The sequence below is a fragment of the Cucumis melo genome, chromosome 8 (assembly GCF_025177605.1).
Source record: "Cucumis melo cultivar AY chromosome 8, USDA_Cmelo_AY_1.0, whole genome shotgun sequence".
Taxonomy (NCBI): domain Eukaryota; kingdom Viridiplantae; phylum Streptophyta; class Magnoliopsida; order Cucurbitales; family Cucurbitaceae; genus Cucumis; species Cucumis melo.
The window spans coordinates 4,516,322-4,531,871 of record NC_066864.1 but is presented as its reverse complement, the minus strand read 5'-3'; the positions used below and the strand labels follow the sequence as shown (position 1 = coordinate 4,531,871).

At 31.5% G+C, this 15,550-nt stretch overlaps 2 protein-coding genes across 2 annotated transcripts; both read right to left on the bottom strand.

Moving 5' to 3' along the window:
• Nucleotides 1–2,191: 2,191 nt before the first annotated feature.
• On the bottom strand, nucleotides 2,192–3,998 carry LOC103484886 (EPIDERMAL PATTERNING FACTOR-like protein 2). The gene is made up of 3 exons (XM_008442222.3): nucleotides 2,762–3,998; nucleotides 2,635–2,660; nucleotides 2,192–2,514 (listed from the first exon to the last, which is right to left on the bottom strand). The coding sequence occupies exons 1-3, from the start codon at nucleotides 2,883–2,885 to the stop codon at nucleotides 2,269–2,271; spliced, it is 396 nt and encodes a 131-aa protein (XP_008440444.1). The 5' UTR covers nucleotides 2,886–3,998; the 3' UTR covers nucleotides 2,192–2,268.
• Nucleotides 3,999–9,507: 5,509 nt separating this feature from the next.
• Nucleotides 9,508–11,091, bottom strand: LOC103484884 (homeobox-leucine zipper protein HAT22-like). The gene is made up of 3 exons (XM_008442220.3): nucleotides 10,457–11,091; nucleotides 10,272–10,351; nucleotides 9,508–10,168 (listed from the first exon to the last, which is right to left on the bottom strand). The coding sequence occupies exons 1-3, from the start codon at nucleotides 10,874–10,876 to the stop codon at nucleotides 9,874–9,876; spliced, it is 795 nt and encodes a 264-aa protein (XP_008440442.2). The 5' UTR covers nucleotides 10,877–11,091; the 3' UTR covers nucleotides 9,508–9,873.
• Between the last annotated feature and the right edge of the window lie 4,459 nt (nucleotides 11,092–15,550).

Genomic DNA, 15,550 nt, shown 5'->3' with positions numbered 1-15,550 from the left:
CTATTTAAATATGACTATTTAAATTTATGCACATATTGGTTTTCAAAATTTTATTAATGCCATATGAAAGACTGATTTTCAAATATCACTATAAAAGAGACCAGAAGTGGAATTTATCAAAATAATAATAATAATAATAATAATAATAATAATAATAAATATTTTAAAGCTCTTAAACAAGAAAATATTAACTTTTAATCTAAAATGATTTTGAAATTACTAAAATTATTTTCGTATTTAGAATTACTTTAGAATACTTTATTAACCATATAATGTTTAATTTTACACCTTTAAATTTATTTTCTCATACTATTAATATTGATATTTGAAAAAATAACAACAATATTCTTAACTATTTTAGAACCATTTCAAAACATGTAATCTTTAGTAGTTAAGTTTTAAAGGAGCAACACTAACACACAAGTATATGATTTCAGATCCCGAAGAATACTTGAACGTGATGGACATGAGGTCCAAGTTCCGTATCTCAAACCTTATAAGCAAAAATGAGATTGCCATTTTCAAAAGCATAGCAAGATTGATCTTATTATACCCCTTAATTAATTGGCTTTAAACACGATACATTTTGGTAAATTATATTTTATCAAATTGTCTTCAACCCACGCCGAAAGAATTGTCAAGGAAAAGGAAATAAGATGGGTTCCATCTAAAGAAATGAAATAAAGTTGGACAGTATGGCCTTTCTTATAGCAAATCAAGTCTACAAAGAGGTTTATTCTGTACTTTTTCTAATAGTGCAGGTTCAAGGATACAATTTAATAAGTTCCCTTTTTCCCCCATTGTAGAAGTTGGCCAGTACTTCTTCTATTTTCAAATTTTAAATTTGAAAGAATGGTGCTATGAATAGAAATTTATGGTTTGTTTTTCTTTGTCGAGAGTATATTGATACAAGATCCAACCTAATATATTTTCTAATCATTCTATAACAGCTATAAATATACATAGAATGTACTGTTTTCAAGATCAAGAAAAGGATTAAAAAGCTCTCATAAAGTAAAACATAAAAAAGGCATGTTTTTTTTACAAATAGGCATCTTTTGAAACTGTAAAAAGTTTTTGTAATGCCTCGATTTTAAGTGGGGAACATAAATGAAATCGATGTTATATTTGAATGGAAGGATTTTCATAAGATAAAAAAAGATTTAAAAGAATTGAAAAATGAATAGTCGTAATGTTGGAAGTTAAATTTAGTATTAATTTTGAAGCCATGCATGACCGTTGATCTTGGTTTCCGTAGTTTGTTGTTGTATCGTCATTCGAGTAAAAGTCCAATTTGTTGGCATTGCTAAGTGATTTTGGGTTCAGAACATATTATACTGAGGCTTTTCACAAAGATGTGAGAGTACTTCTACTTGTCATGTCTTGTCTACATAAAAATAAAAAGAGAATAGAAAGATTGATGGCTCTAGGATAGGATATATTGGCTTTATATTGATACAGATTGTAGGCTGTGTTCCAATGAAAGAAATCTACACCCACATGAAGAAAATTGAGTAAGCCCAACTAAAATACCTTACACATTAAAGGCAGAAATCAATAAAGTTTACCATATATATAAACCATCAAATTGAAGTTTTTAAAAGAAAAAATTGAAAAAGGAAGAAGCATATTAAAGACAAAAGTGCAGGTTTAAGTTAAAATAAAGAACAGAAAGGTAGAAAGGTGATAGAGAATCCACCTAGGAAATGAGATGAAGAGAAAGTTGGTTGGAAAAGATGTGCAGTGTTTGGTGCATAGTGTAGACTTAGGAGATTAGGCATCTAGGTGAAGTCTCAGTGTTTCTCGCTCAATTCTCTCTTCCCAGGGGAACTTGTTAATATGTATATATATCTATATATCAATTTAAAGAAAAGATGAGAATGATGATTATGATTAGATAATCTAGTGGAATGATATACTCTATAAGGTATTTTTCCCCTCTTTTATACTTTTTGTTTCTTGGGGACACCAAAAACAGTGCCGTGCACTAAACCATTCCTCCTCCATTCTCATCACCACCCACTTCCTTTTCTATCTCTTTCTTTATCTATATCTCCAATTCAATTAACCGATTTGAGACCAACAGCAATATGGAAGGAAATTGAAGTAAGAAACCAAGTTCAACTCAATCATAATACTCTTCCTTATCTAACTAAAACGAGAGAGTGAGAGAGAAATCGGAGATGTTAAGTTGAAGAAATTAACAATCATATATATAATGATAATCACTAATTTACAGAGAAAGAGATTAGTGGAGGAAGGGTGTTTTTAAGGATTGAAGATTAAGCTCCCACATTTGCATTTCCAGCTCATAGGCTTGTAATTGGAAGCTTCATCTCTAGCATAAGCTATGTTCTTCATTGTTGAGGAGTTTTTAGTTCCTGATTTTTGTGGATTTGCTGGAACTTGGATGGCTTCACAATGACCACACCAGCTACATCTTCTCTCACATTTTGGTGGTCTTGACCCAATTTGTCCTCTTAATACCATTTTATCTTCACTATTATTCACTGTCTATCCCAACAATCCACCAAAAAAAACCCAAAATTAATATTCTTCTCAATCAATTTAGCTTCCACACAAAAACAGTAAAGCATTAGAGAAAGTAAGAAAAGAGATGGTTTCTGGACTGACCTTGCCGTTCCTTGAAATAAATCTTCCTGCAAGGAAAAAAAACTGCTCGGTTAAACAAAAAATGAAATTGAAGAATAAAAATATAGTTCTGAACTCCCTTCTGAAAATTCAAAAGATACCCATTTACCTTCAGCCATGAATCTCATCTGGGTCGATACCAAAATCAGAAAAAAGAGAAGAGAAACAATCGGACATAAGATTATTCTGCTGCGCCGGCCAATGACGCCATTGTTGATACACTCACACCCCATTTTTTTCTTTTTCCTTCTCTTCTCACAAAGAGAGAGAGAGGGAGAAAGAGAAGCCAGAATGTGAAAGAGACAGGAAATTCTCCCTAGAGAAGAGGAGGTTTAAAATAAAACTAAGCAAAAAAAGGTTATCAGATAGAAAGCAAAAAAAAAAAAAAGTGTATGGGTGAAGGAATGAAGTGTGAGTTAAATCAGAATGGATGAGATTAGCTTCTGAATTTGCACTCTATACTGCTCGTACGTGTATATAATATATATATAATTTGGTCTGAATCTGTGTTAGTGTGGGAAAGATATTTGAGATGATGGAACGTGGAAGACAAAGAAAAAGAAAGAAAGAGAGAGTACCAAAAAGTTCAGAACTCGAAAGAAGAGCCTCCAGAAACCATAACCCAACAGAAAAATAAAATTGGTGGGAAAAGGGGGTTGTAAATTTTGCAATTGTAATAAAAATAATTGATGATAGAGAAGAGAAAAAAAGGAGGAGGCCAATGGTAAAAAAAAAAAAAAAAAGAACAGACCAAATTTTGCAATGGCAGCAGAGTGAGAGAGTGGGATATATCGTTTTCGTTTCTCTTTCTTCTCTTAAAAAAACAAAGAAAAAGAAAGCAAGAAACAGAGAGATTTGTTAATTGTTTTGGTTTTAAGTTTGGGAATTTGAGTTTTCTTGTGAGTTTCGTTCTGAACACTTCCACCTAATCACGCCATATCCATATCCTTTCTTCTTCCCAAGCAAGAGAGTGACTACAAGATTTTGGCAACCATGAATTGGCCTGTCATTTCTCACAATTGCTGACATACCCTCCAACAATATAATTATTGCATCTCCTTTCATTAGGCTTCTTCTTTTAACATCCTCTTACCTCCCTCTCCACACTTCAATTACCCCAATCTCAATCTTCTTCATCACTTGGATTCATTTCTTGCCATGGAGCTTGAAGCTAGCTTCGTTGCATTGATAACAAAATATCATACTCAAATTATAAATTTTTCCATTGATATAAAAAAAAAAAAAAAAATCAATAAATTTATTATTATGTAATTGAATAAGATGTGAATATAAGGGTTGAAATCCTACCACCCTCAATTAAAGTAAAACTTAAGAAAGCATTCATTACGGTCGTAGTTGTAATGAATGAAGTGAATAAGAAAATGAATTTGATGAAACCTGTATTAATGTATTGTTGTACAAAACGACTTAAAAAACAAAGAGAGGATATTATTATTATTATGATGATTATTTATTGCATCTTTGTGTTTAATTAATTAAGTGTACTACTGGACCATTCAAATTGTCTGTTTAAAGGGGAATTGGATCTGTCACAAAAAATGTTTGAAGTTGGAAATAATTTGTAGAATTTTCGACAAAAGAGTGGGTCTGTAAAGAAAAAGGAAACCGACAGTACTTAGAAGTATTGTGAAATTGTGGTCTATACACTTCAATACACAGTATCCTTCCATATCCCTTTACTATTAATTACAAGGGCCCCCTTCCCCACCTAAATCATCAATACAAATCAAATAAAATATAACTCTCATAAATCTTTCTTTCTTCATCATTGTACTCACCTTTCTCTAACTTTTATAGTATTACTCTCTATAATTTTAAAAAGTATTTTGGGTTTAAAAATATTCCTACACCTCCATCAATGTTTATCAATATTTTTAATAGACATAATAAATAAAAGTCTATGATCTAAAGTTTAAGAACATTGAATTAAAAGAATGTCCACAAAGAGTTAGTTAGGTTGATGAGTCGACGTTCCTAATGGCACTGCCGGAGTGAGTGGATAGCCGGAATCTTAAACTCTGCGGCGGAGGGGGTTGGGATTTAGATATTAATGGGAATGGGTGTTGTACTTTGGTATAGGGAATGGGATTAGTTATGAATTTATTAGAAGGGGAAGGACACCAAAATTTGATCATTATTTTGTTTGTCTGTTTTTGTCCACACACCTATTATGTTTTGGGACGAATTACAATCCATAATACTTTTTCTAACTTTTTTTTTTTCATTTTAAAAATTATTCTTATACTTGCAAAAAAAATTTTGTGTTGTTTTAAATGAACAGTTCAAAAATGTTTAATTCTAATTCTACGTTCTCTTAGCAAAATCCAACAATCGATGAATAAATTGTAGGATAAAAAAACATATTTATATATCAAAAAAATATTTGAAAGAATGTCAAAATCGTAATAGCATGAACAACATTAGGAAATCGATAAATAAAAATAAACATAAAACATAAACACGGTAGAAGCCCGATATATACAACTCACTACATCCATTTAGAATGTAGTAAAAAAAACGTAGGCTAAAAAGCATTACAATAAGATAGTTTGTTTTCTTCGTGGGAAGGAACATGACAAAAGTGTCATAGGATTTACGTAAAAAAAAAATAATGTTTCCAATAAGGACCTCCAACATCAACAAGAGAGTAGTCCTCTCCATTCAAAAGTTTCACAATCTCCAAAGTGTTTCAACTCTACCTTAAACGACAAACTGAAACTCGTCCGTTTTTTTATTTATTGTATACCTTGCATATCAACATAGTTGAATAGTATTAAAATAATTATAAAGACATATTTATAGTTAAAACAAATGAGTATAGCACTCTCATATACTACAAATTTTCCTTATAGAGAGTACGAAAAAGTTGTAATAAATGCTTTGCATCCGTAGCTGGTGCCAAAATTTATGTCTCTGGGAAATTTGTGATTCTACAAAAACAACTTTGCAACTTCACTCATTTCTTCTAATAACTTTCTTTCTCGACATCCATCCTCTCATATATATTACAAATAATGAATCTACCTATTATTCATTAATATATATATATATACCAATGCATGTCAATTAAACCACAAACAAAACTGAAAGGAAATTAAGTGAAAACAAGAAAAACAACAAACAAATCAAATACATAGAAAAAGGACATACAACCGAGGAAAAAATGTCTCAAGAAGAAGTCATGCCTGAGTTCCCTTGATACGAACTCTAAGCTGCTAAGAATAATAAGAAAAATCATACAACACTTAACTAAAGATGCAAGTTACGCCACATACGAAGCGACTCTCTAACCTTTTAGTTAATCATTGAGATTATGTCTCTCTTTTTTACCATTCCATCAATCTATGATGATTCGTATCGGTTCTTATTTCTACTTCAATCTTAAACGTATGATTTGGATAGATTGATTAAAACAAAATAATTTGTTTAAAGTGTTTTTATTTAAATTCTTTTAATGAATTTATTTAATTTAAATTTTGAAAATATGTAAAAAGTTACTTTTGAATGGTCGTTAAAATTACAATTACATAAAACCTGAAAGGAAATCTTTTTAGCAGACTGTGTAAGTATGTAGCAAATTCACCCTTAAATAGGTCCATCAAAGCTTTGGAGTGCAATATAAATTGGGCTTCCAAGGTATATAAGGCCCAACTCCAAAGCCCATTCTCCATCTCACAGTTACACTCCCACAATGCCGCACTTTTTTTTTCTCTCTCTTTTTTCTTTTAAATAAGCATTACACTGATGTATCAGTAGAGCATAAGAAAAATAAAAGTATATGTAGGAAAAAAAGGGTTTTTCACAAGGTAAATTAAAAATTATAAAATTAAATGCAACCTAGACTACAACGTAAAGTTGTTGGCTTTATTCGAGTCATACAATCTGGATATTTTAAATACTACATAAATATCAAAACGAGCCTAGATCGTAATAAAAATGTAATATTTGTTAGTGTCTACAAAGTTTATAGTTTGAATCTACCGACTATTATTATACAAGAAGAGCATTGAGTACCACTCACGTAAATTCATATTTGTTTGGAATTGATATATAGGCAATTATTTAATTAGTAACAAAACAGTTAGACAAAAAACTTTCATATTCACTTCAAACTTATTTACTTGAAAGATATCAAAACCTTCCGATGACTTCAAATCGTATATAATAAAAACAAAATAAGTGGTACGTGGATTCACACAACCAAAAGATATTGTGCCCAAAATTATTTTATATATATCCTCTCTCTTTAATTTAATATGGTTTAGGATAAAGGAAAGAAAAAAGGGATACGTTAGCATTAAAATAAGCACCTTTCAAAAACCAAAACATTTGTTGTTGTTAAACATCATAATAGAAAAAAGAAAATTAACATATACTACTTATTTACATCATATCATTACGTAAAAATTTCTTTGCCCATTTCTCATTTAATTCCCAAGTTCCAATTTTATTTGCTGCTATTGAGTTATATAATATTAATTAGTTAATTTTTAAGATAAAATAAACTAAAATATTTATAAATTGTAAATACTTATAGTGACTTTGAAATTAATTAACAATTTTTCTTGTTGTTAATAAAAAAAATTCATTTAAATAGTTAATTTCACATAAATAATTAATTTTTTGAATTTAATGGTTGAAGGTAATAATTATCCATATACGATCTAAAATTCTAAAGGTTGAATTCAAACATATTGAATATCAAACCTTGTGCTCGACCACTAACATCCAAATGACATTAAATTTGTGTATTTTTGTACGGAGTTGTAGGATTCCACTTGGTTGCTTAATTAGCAAGTAATGTAGATCATCGGCGTACACACACACTACTGTAGTTGGATAGTTTGAGCATGACTCAAGTAATTAAAAATTAAACCTTTAATAATTGAAAAATAGCGTCCCATATTCATACATTAACTTGACTGGAAAGTTGTAGGATTGTTCTAAGAAATTTGAAAAATTGGTAGGAAATGAGAAAAGGGTTAATGGGAAGAGGAGACCATTGTCCTTGCAATCATAAACAAAAGAGAAAAAAGAAAAGGGTGTGAGCGTCAGCCATGAATATAAATAATGGGCATTGAATTCAAGATATGCATAGTCAGAGAAATGGAATTTCGAGGCACTTTCCAACGTGACGCCTTCAAATTCTACACTAAAAACCAAATTTTATTTGAAGAAGAAGAAGGATATTGACCGTTGTTACTTATAAATAAATGAATTATATTATACATATATCCGAGAGGGAGATGGGAAAATCTATAATTAACTGAAAATTGAAAAGCCCCACTTCACATGCACTCTTTGAACAACACATAAAAACTTGGCAGTTCCACGTTTGAAAGTGATAGCAAATTTGGATTTGTGAGGGACCCAATTTTGAAGTTTCCATGAAACTGGGTTTTAAGCTTTTTCTTCGAAAGTTGCCCTATTTCTTAGTGGGCCGGGGAGAAAAAGCCCAAAAGTAAAGTGAACAAACCCACCGACGAAGAAAGAAAACACTTTCAAAAGTATGAATGTATTTTTATCTATATTTTAATAATTACCCTTTCTTTTCTTTCCAAGCTGTGATTTACAACGTAGATATGATAACATCCTAACCTAACCTAACCATGGAGATTTATGTATGGATGGACATTACACTATTTGGCTTTTTTACGATTTATTTTGAACAAAATGCTCACATAACGATCCAATATATTTGTTGCATATACAACATGTAATCCAGATTACAGATATAAACAATTCACGGTTAAGCAAGATTATGATTTAATACATAAGAGTATGCTTAAACAAACACTAGTTCATATGAACGTTAAGATTTTCTCAAATCCTTTTTTCTTTTAATACTTAATTTATTTAGACGAAACAATACAAGAGATAATTTAAAGTCAAGGCCCGAGAATCTAATAATTAATGGCCACTGACAATCTTCTTTGTCCCTTAGTGGCTTGAGAACATCAATCGTACCTATTTTAAAGGTCTTTAATAGTAAAAATTGTCTCTACAAATCAACACAAGTCATTTCAACATATTTTATTTTCACTCGTATACATCACTAATTTAACGATAAAATTCTTACGACTAAGTCATTAAATAAGAATGTGTACCTTGCTGACATAACATTCATTAGTTGTACTGTTATGTTTTAATTATCAATTTCATATAGATGTGATATAGATTTATTTATGTTTTGGTTTTAAGTTAGGGGAGTTAGGATTTAATTGAGTATTGTTTTTATAATATAAAAATTTTGGGTACGTCACACTAAAAGAAAGATGTAAATAATGTGGGAATGGGATTGAGTTCACGTGGAAATCAGAGGGTTGGTCTCCATAAAGCTAAAGCATCTCACGTGACTTAAAAATATTAATGTCCTCTCCTTTAATCTCGTCTTATAATGCACTATTATTATCTTTTGCTTTCCAATGTCAATTTTTCTATTCATTACTTACTTTACACGCCTCTCTCTCTCTCTCTTAATCATCATATCAAATCTTCATATCTACTCATTAGCCACCCCTCTTGACTAACTACACTTTCCTTTTTCCTTTCTCTATTTCTATTTTTCTTTTTTTTAAAAAAAAAAAATAACTACAATGCAATGCAATATGATTGACTTCTTCCATTTCACAATAAATAAAATATATTATATATGATCCAGGTTTAAATTGAAGTCTTTCCTAATCCAAATCCAATACAACCTAACCCATTAACTATCAATACGAATTTTAGCCTTTCTTTTTGGCTTTTAGTGTTTTCCTTCATCATAACACTTTAAACTGGTCAAAATAGAGAAACACAGGGAAAAGAAAAACATGTAGAACTCATCATACATATCACAAATATTTTCTTCAATAACAATATTAATTTACTTTATATACAAACATATGAAATCAAATAAGGAGACATAATAATTGGATTAGTAAATTACTATATTTTTTTTCTACAAATTAAACTAATTTAATTTGACTATTCTTTCTCTCTTACTCTTTTTTTTTTTTTTTTTGGGTTTTCCTGGTTTTTTTTTTTCCTTTTTAAAATAGAACCAACTACAACTAACCGAGGCCCCAACCAAAAAATCCTGGGTTTCTGGGGATTTTCCTCCTTGATTAATTAATTACCTAATTTGTTGTTGTTGTTGTTGTTTTTCTTTTTTGCTTAATGGGCTAGCCAAATTCTAATACGTATCCAACCATAATACTAGCAAGCAGCCGAAGGCTTGGTGAAGGCTTTGTAGAACCGGGGCTTGGTAGCCATCGAGAATGGGCCCTTAGAGTTTCCGTCGCCGTTAACCGTGGCGGCGCCACCGCCGATCCGCTCACAAGACGGGCACATAGTGAGTGTCGCCGCCGGCATTTGCATGAACAGAGGCTGTGCTAGTTTCAAGGCTTTCAGTTCTTGTAGCTCTTTTTGTAGCCTCCTGTTTTCGTCCGTTAGCGTTTCGCAGCATCTCTTTAGAAACTCGCAATCTACTTCTGTTTGCTTAAGCTTTGTCCTGCAGATTCATTCAACATCCCCTGTTTTAATTTATTTGATCTATAATCCCAAATCCCCAATTTTTATTTTCTGAAGACAGATCGATTAAATTAATTAATTACCTGGCTCTCCTATTCTGGAACCAAACTTCAACTTGTCGAGGCCGGAGATTTAACTCTCTGGCTAAGGCTTGCTTTTGCTTCTGTTAATTAAATCAGAACAATTTCAATTAAGAAAGTAAAAAAAAACGAGAGAGAAAAAGTAATATATACCATGGATTAAACTTAAAAAGGGAAAGAATACATACAGGGTTAAGAGTACTGTGAAGTTTAAAGCTCTCCTCCAAAAGGGCAGATTGTTCTTTAGTTAGCCTAAGTTTTTTTCTAGCATTAGAACCATCTTCATCTTCATCGCTGACACGAGAAGAAGCTTTCTCCTCTTCAATCTCTTCACCGGAAACGTCTCTTTCGCGTTTGACCCTGCTGCCGGAGAAGGAAGAAATCGCACTGTGAGGCGAGGGTTGGCGAGACAAATCAGGGGTTTCAGAAGGGTAGGTATCGACGGTGGAAAGCCCCAAAGTTAAGGAGGGCTCGGATTCAGGAGGGGGAAAACAGAGCAAATCGAGTGGCTTCTTGGGCTTTTGAGAAATTAGATGAGGAGGATTAGAGGGAAGTGTTAATCCCAAACCAAGAAGAAGGCTTGTATTAGAAAGATCATCAAAACCCATCTGAGGAAATGAATGAATGAAGAAATTTGGGGTATGAAAGGTTTTGGTGTTGGATGGAGAAGATGAGGGAGGGGGTTTAAGAAGAGGAGGGGGAAATGGGTTGGTGGTGGGCGATGTGTGGATTAATAATCAAAGCAAAGAATGAGGAGACAGACGAATCTTTAGCATTGGATGAAAAATTATCGATGCCCCCTTCTTCTATCTCTCTCGCTACTTACATAGGTTGACCATATGTACCCCACTACTCATTATTATACCCAACAATAAAAAAATAAAAATAATATTAAATAAAATTGTTTTTTTAAAAAAAAAAAAAAAAACAAAAACAAAAGGAAAAAGAACTTTTTATCTCTAATGGGAGTGGGAAACATATATACATCAAGGGACAATGCTGTGTATATGCGCCAACCATAAGCACTTGTGGGATTTTTTATGTCAAATAAATAAACAAAATTAACCTTGGTTAAATATAGAATGAAAAAAGATGAAGGATTATTTGGGTTTCCTGTTTTTGTTAATTAAGCCGTTACTTGACTAAAAAAATGGTATCTAAGTTAAGAACTTTCAAATTTCCTTTTTAATTATTTAGAGGTCTTAACTTGAAATGGGTTTATAATATAATTGGTATGATTTGGTCCGGAATGTTCCCTTTTGGTGTGGATGCCTTTTTTTTTTTTTATATATATAATTGAAACCACTAAGCCAAGGAGTATTAAGTAGGTTCAATATATCATCACATGGCTTGTCTCTCTCTATCTCTCTCCATCAATATGTCACCATGTGTTGCCCAATATCTACACAACTCCATACATCTCGACATGGGTATGTTTTAACTTACCCCATAACCAAATATATATATATATATATATATATATATATAATATCATGTTTTATATGTGATTTAATAAATAAATATGATTTTTTTTTGGAAGTGGAAATATGGAAAAGAAAATAAACACGAGTGAGGAAAAAACAAAAAAGGGGGGGGGGGGGGGGGGGGGGTTGCATTGGGGGTTACTTTTTTGTTGAGTGCAAAGGGATTAGCTAGAAAGAGATGGGCACTAAGAGTATAGGGTAACATTATTGGAATAATAATTATGATACTTTTCTTTTGTTTGTGTTGTGGGAACTTTAAAAATAAAGGAAATAAGAGATTAGAGAGAGAGAGAGAGAAAAGTTGGTAGACGACAACATTGGAATTTTGTTCAAAGAGTTATAATGATGCTAGAATATGATTCATCAACAAGAATCCACACCTTTACCTCACTACAAAGTAGTTGCTCGAGTGGACTTTGGACCTACTTTAGTACTTCGTTTATTTATTTTCTAATAAACATTTTATTTCTATTATTAAATTTTCAAAAAAAAAAAACACAAAACAAAAAAAAAAAAACAACATGTGTCGGCATTGGCTGAGATGACAAGTTAGGCCATCTAAATAGCATGACGAACCAACAAAAACCAAACACTTCAAAAGTTCAACACGATTTCTTCATTTTGCCTTCTTTAATTGACAATTATGTCTAAACATTCAGACATATACCTTATCCCCTTAAATTTCATCTTTCTCAAATTACACAAACTTCACTTAATTACACTCTCCCCATCTCTCCTAATATATATTATTTTAACAATAATCGACTCTGACTTTACATGGTTTTTTTTAATTTTATATAAAAAGTCACAAATTATAGGTGGACTTTTGCCTGACTCTTTTTTTTTTTTTTTCTATCATAATTAGTTTAAAATATATAGGAATCTGATTTGTATGAAGTTCCTGAATTAAGTAAAGCAACTCGCTTGTTGGGGGTAGAGTAATATAAAATAATTCCATCTGGTTTTAAAAAGGTCAATACATAGTAATGAAAATTGTATTAATTTATAGGTAGAGACGTGTCAATGGAGTGATGAAAAACAATAATAATAGAAATAGAGGGGGTGGGGGGGGGGGGGGGGGGGCGGGGGAGAGTATAAGACAGGTGGTGACCCACCAATGATTTTGTTGGGATGGCCATTTGATTCGCTGGCGTTTGATTGTGGAGCGTAGAATTTGGCAATAATAATGGAGGTAAATAATATAATTTATACAAAGAAAATGGATAAGGTCTTCCATATTCTTCTTCTCCTTCTTCTCCTTCTCCTATCCGACCGTATTTGCCTATTGTCTTCTAAGCTAAAGCCATCATCATACTTCTCTCTCTCTCTCTCTCTCTAAATTATTGAAGACTATGTTTGGTTAGATCTTTGTACACTTTTTCCCAATAATAAATGTATACTTTATATTCAATACTCACTATAGCAACACTCCTTCACCACCACGTATTTATTCCTCAATAATACTATACTATACTTCACTCAATAACAATTATTGCCTTTGTATGATTAAATAATCCATCAGATTTAATGCGGTTTTTTCTTTTGCATGTACCAGTTTCTGTTTATAAATCATCATCGTATATATATATATATATGTTTTGAATTACATAGACCGAACAATTGTTCTATTTTTTAGAAGATTGAGAACAAAAGTCTTGTGATATATTATAATAGATTGACCAATTTTGAATTTTTTAAGGTTGTTTAAGGTAAGATTAAATGAGTCAAAGTTCAAATAAAATTAGAAAGGTGACATAAAATTTTCAAATAGGTGAACCAATGCTACTTGACTTAATTAAAAGAATGAGATCAAACCAAACAGAAGGGGTATAAAAAAAAAGGCAATTAGGACAACAAGGGGGGCTACGAGTTTCTGTGCCAACCAAGTAAACGGTTTTCTAACGGAAAAAAAAGAGAGGGGAAAATAAGAAGAAGAGGGGTTAATTATGAGATATTAAAATTGGTTAGAAGCTATAATAGGGATGAACGTGATGAGATAAAAATGAGAAGCAAATTGGGCGCAATGTGACAAATACAATCCACCGGCGGTGGAAATAATAGTCAATAGCATAATCAAAGCACTTAAGATGTAAAGAAAAAAATAAAATAAATAAAATGTCACCATCTTGGGGTAGATATGAATGCGTGGAAAGAAGATCATGTAGCATTAATTGGGCAAACATAAGTCTAGTCACCCCAATATGATGTCATTATTGTTTGATTATTTTCAGGGTGGGGGTGGAAAGTAAGTGAGTTTATTTATCACATCAAACAAATAACAATAATAACACTAATAATAACACAAAACCTTATCTCTCCTCTCACCGACTTTTTCTATTTTTTTTTATTTAAATGCATTTTCACCATTCAAATGTTCGAAATTTTACCTAATAAGTTAATTGTCAGATTCTCAATATTTTACCAATTTTCATTCTTGAATAACAAATTATTTGGACTAATAATTTTGAACGATCTAGATTTGGATATTGTTTAAATTATTATTTGTTATTTCTTTGACTTATGGAAAAATATTCGGCTACAATTATGACCGAGACGTTACATAATCTTATGGAAATTATTGTATGTTAGAGATATATAATATAGAGTTTGTAGGTGGTGGCTATGATTTGTGTGTGGATGAATGGTCCTGCAATTATAGGGTAGTAGTCTTGACATAATTCTACATGAATAAAAATCTAGGTCCTAAAAGTAAATATGGAAAAGTAGTCCCCTCTCATTTCTCCAGTTGAATTGACATGAATTAAATAGTGAATATTCAATTTTTTTAATATCAACAACATCGAGCAAAAAAAAAAATTATTGTCCCCCAACTTTTGAGATAGTGCTACTCCTACGCATTTAGATTTCTAGACTTTAAAATGATGGTGATTGATCTATTATTATTATTATTATTATTATTATTAGAATAACCTAAATTAATTAATACACAGTTGTACGGAAATTTTTGATAAATTTGATAAAATATTTTAAAAATATAGCAAAATTTTAAATTTTATTTAATTAAAATCTATCAATTTCAATCATCGATGTAATACAAAATTTTTCTATATCTTATTATATTTAAAAATGACCCCTAAAATCCTGTAATATGAATTCAATGCTGAATGAAACTATTGGTAGCAAATTTGATCAACAGCAGTAGTTCTTTTCTCTTGCTTACCATATACTTTCGGCGGACTTAAAACCATAAACTAAATTTGAAATTAGGTCTAGAATAATTTGGACCAATATAAAAATATCCTTCTAATTGACATTTAAATTAAAATGTGTGTGAATGAATGCTATAGGCGGACATCAAATATATTGAAACGAAAATGGGTAAATTATGTTAATTTTGGATGAAGAATGAAGAAACGAAATAGAGGTGTGAAGTGAAGGAAAGAAGGAGAGTTTGTAATATTATAGTAATGGAAAAGAAACAAAAAGAATTGGGAATTGGGAATGGGGAAGGAGATATTGTGTTTGAAAAAGAGAGATAGAGGGAGGGGGAGTGAAAAGGGAGGGGGTATTGATTTCAGATTCACACAGGGCGTGCTTGCGTTTGAAAGTAGTTAAAAGCAAACCGCCACGTCAGCAAGCACACCGGCTTTCCATCACAGAGAAAGAGAGAGAGGTGTCGTGCGCACGCATCTTTGGTGAGGGTACAGTGCACGCATGATGCTCACATGCGGACACGTGGGTATGATTGAAGGATAAAAAAGTAATAACCTCAATAATGAATTAAATAAAATAAAAGAAAAGGAGGAGTAGTAGTAGTTGGTTGGAGACTCGTGGTTG